Source organism: Scyliorhinus torazame, chromosome 12 (genome assembly GCF_047496885.1).
Source record: "Scyliorhinus torazame isolate Kashiwa2021f chromosome 12, sScyTor2.1, whole genome shotgun sequence".
In the NCBI taxonomy this organism is placed as follows: domain Eukaryota; kingdom Metazoa; phylum Chordata; class Chondrichthyes; order Carcharhiniformes; family Scyliorhinidae; genus Scyliorhinus; species Scyliorhinus torazame.
In genome coordinates this window covers 41,798,172-41,800,294 of record NC_092718.1, presented here as the reverse complement: position 1 = coordinate 41,800,294, position 2,123 = coordinate 41,798,172, and the positions used below count along the sequence as shown (strand labels likewise).

The following is a 2,123-nucleotide window of genomic DNA, read 5'->3' as shown; positions in this document are numbered from 1 at the left end:
GTGCGCATTTCTTCTGCTCAATTTTGACTGGACAGTTAAGATATTACTTTAAAAAAAAAAGAGTACCCAATTATTATTTTTTATTTTCCAATTAAGGGGCAATTTTAGCGTGGCCAATCCATCTAACCTGCACATCTTTTGGTTGTGGGGGTGAAACCCACACAGACATGGGGAGAATGTGCAAACTCCGTGCAAACTCCACACAGACAGTGACCCAGGGCCGGGATTCGAACCCAGGTCCTCAGCGCTGCAGTCCCAGTGCTATCCACTGCGCCACCTGCCGCCCCACGTTAAGATATTACTGTACACTTTTGTTCCAACATACAAAGGAAAACTTCATAAATCTAAAATGTTCCCTTCATTAATTTTCTCCACCCCCTCCCCACACCCCAAAAGAACTTCAAATTTTGGGGAGTTAACGGAAAAGGCCAGCAGATATGAAGCCACTTGCTTAGTCCTTTTCGCCATCTAGGGTGTTATTTTTAAAAAATATTTCTATTGGGAACAGTTTACTTTTTGGCAATAAAATCATTTTTATCAGAAACCTAATACATGAGAAACTGTGGCATGCCGTTTCTACAGGCTGCAGTGACAATGTTTAAAAGTCTTAGTTAAGCAGCAGCAATTAAATGCGTCACATTAGCTCTGCCAGTCTTGCATTACCTTCCAAAACCACTGTATGACAGGATGGTTTGCATTGTAACCATTTTTGTACTTGGTGTTCTCCCTCCAGTCGTTCACATCCACATCCCCAAGTCCGCACATTAGCAGCTGGAAATCGATATACAAATAGCATCAAAAACACAGGGAACGAAAAAATTCAAAATACATTGCACTCAGAAAATGAAGAAGATGCACAAGGTTACCTCCAATTCATTCTCGTCAAATATTTTTATGAGGTCCTGTGGTATCAGTTCAAAAAAACCCTGAAAACAGAAACAATGTGACATAAGTGGTACTAGCATCGCTCACTGCAGCAATAGTCAGGACATCCAGACAACACATCAGTTTAAAATTCCATTTACCCAATCTTCGAATGAAGTTGATGTGCTTTGAAACTCAAAATAGCTAGTGGCCATCATACATCATGGCCTCAAAGGCATTAAGTAATTATTTTAAGTACTAACACAAGGCAATTCAAAACATTTTTAATAAGTGCAGAAATATGTGCACTTTCCACAGTGACTCAATTCCAATTTCACAATAAAACCTAAAAACCTGTTATTTCATCCAGTGGGCATATTAATGATATATTTTTCTTAATTACATTGTTCACACAAAAATATAAATGATACAAGTATTAAAAATAAGCTGCAAAGACAAAATAAACAAGTTTTTGATATCTACTGATCTGCCAATAAGGCATTGTCCAAGATAAATTGGAGTGCAGAGATCAACATATTCGCCAGAATATTTGGGGGAAAATACTGGTGAGGCTATCAGCTTGTTGTTAGTAAAGTGCATATTGGACAACAATGACCAGCAACTGTACATGCACAGATAAATGCAGAAATCAGAAGCTGTTGTCCAGGTTGTCCTGCTTCCCCCCAAAATTTCACTGTAATGGTATTTAGCAGAGTGGCATAGCGTTGAAACATGCATAGCATGAAATTGTGATACTTAAATACGAGATACTCACTAAGTACATGAGTATCTAGCCCTCGACAAAAACCACTGGTGCTGAAAATTAAATTTTACAAATGTGTCTCATTTCCTCAGATTTCAATAATTGAGGGGGTTTTCTTTCAAAAAAATTGCCTTCTGTATCCCTCTCTACCTGTAATGAAGCACTTTCAGGGACTTCATCACTGAACAAAAATACCTCTACCTAGGAAAACTCGGGGTGATTCCCCACTCTGAGTCCCGACAGGTCACGCCGAATAGATGACCATTACTCTGCGATTTCCCTCTCTTCATTTAACTTTCTCTACATGATCTGGCATTGAATTATTATAACTTACACTTTTTGGGAGATGTTGGGTGCCTCATTAGCAACACTTCAATCTGATCGCCTCTCGGCTTTTTTGGCTATAGTCAAGCCCAAGATGAGGTGCAATGCCTTTTCTTGTCAGCTTGGGATATTGTGTCACCCTTGTGGAGACCATGAATTAGGTACAATTTGA

General features: G+C 39.1%; 1 protein-coding gene across 3 annotated transcripts in view; it reads right to left on the bottom strand.

Moving 5' to 3' along the window:
* The window catches only part of LOC140387532 (E3 ubiquitin-protein ligase NEDD4-like), a 177,262-nt gene that overhangs the window by 3,727 nt on the left and 171,412 nt on the right, over positions 1–2,123 (bottom strand). For all 3 annotated transcript variants that reach the window (XM_072470754.1, XM_072470755.1, XM_072470753.1), the window contains 2 exons: positions 867–926; positions 664–771 (listed from right to left, as the gene is read on the bottom strand). In XM_072470754.1, coding sequence (XP_072326855.1) covers positions 664–771; positions 867–926 — 168 coding nt within the window. The remainder of the gene's footprint in view (positions 1–663; positions 772–866; positions 927–2,123) is intronic.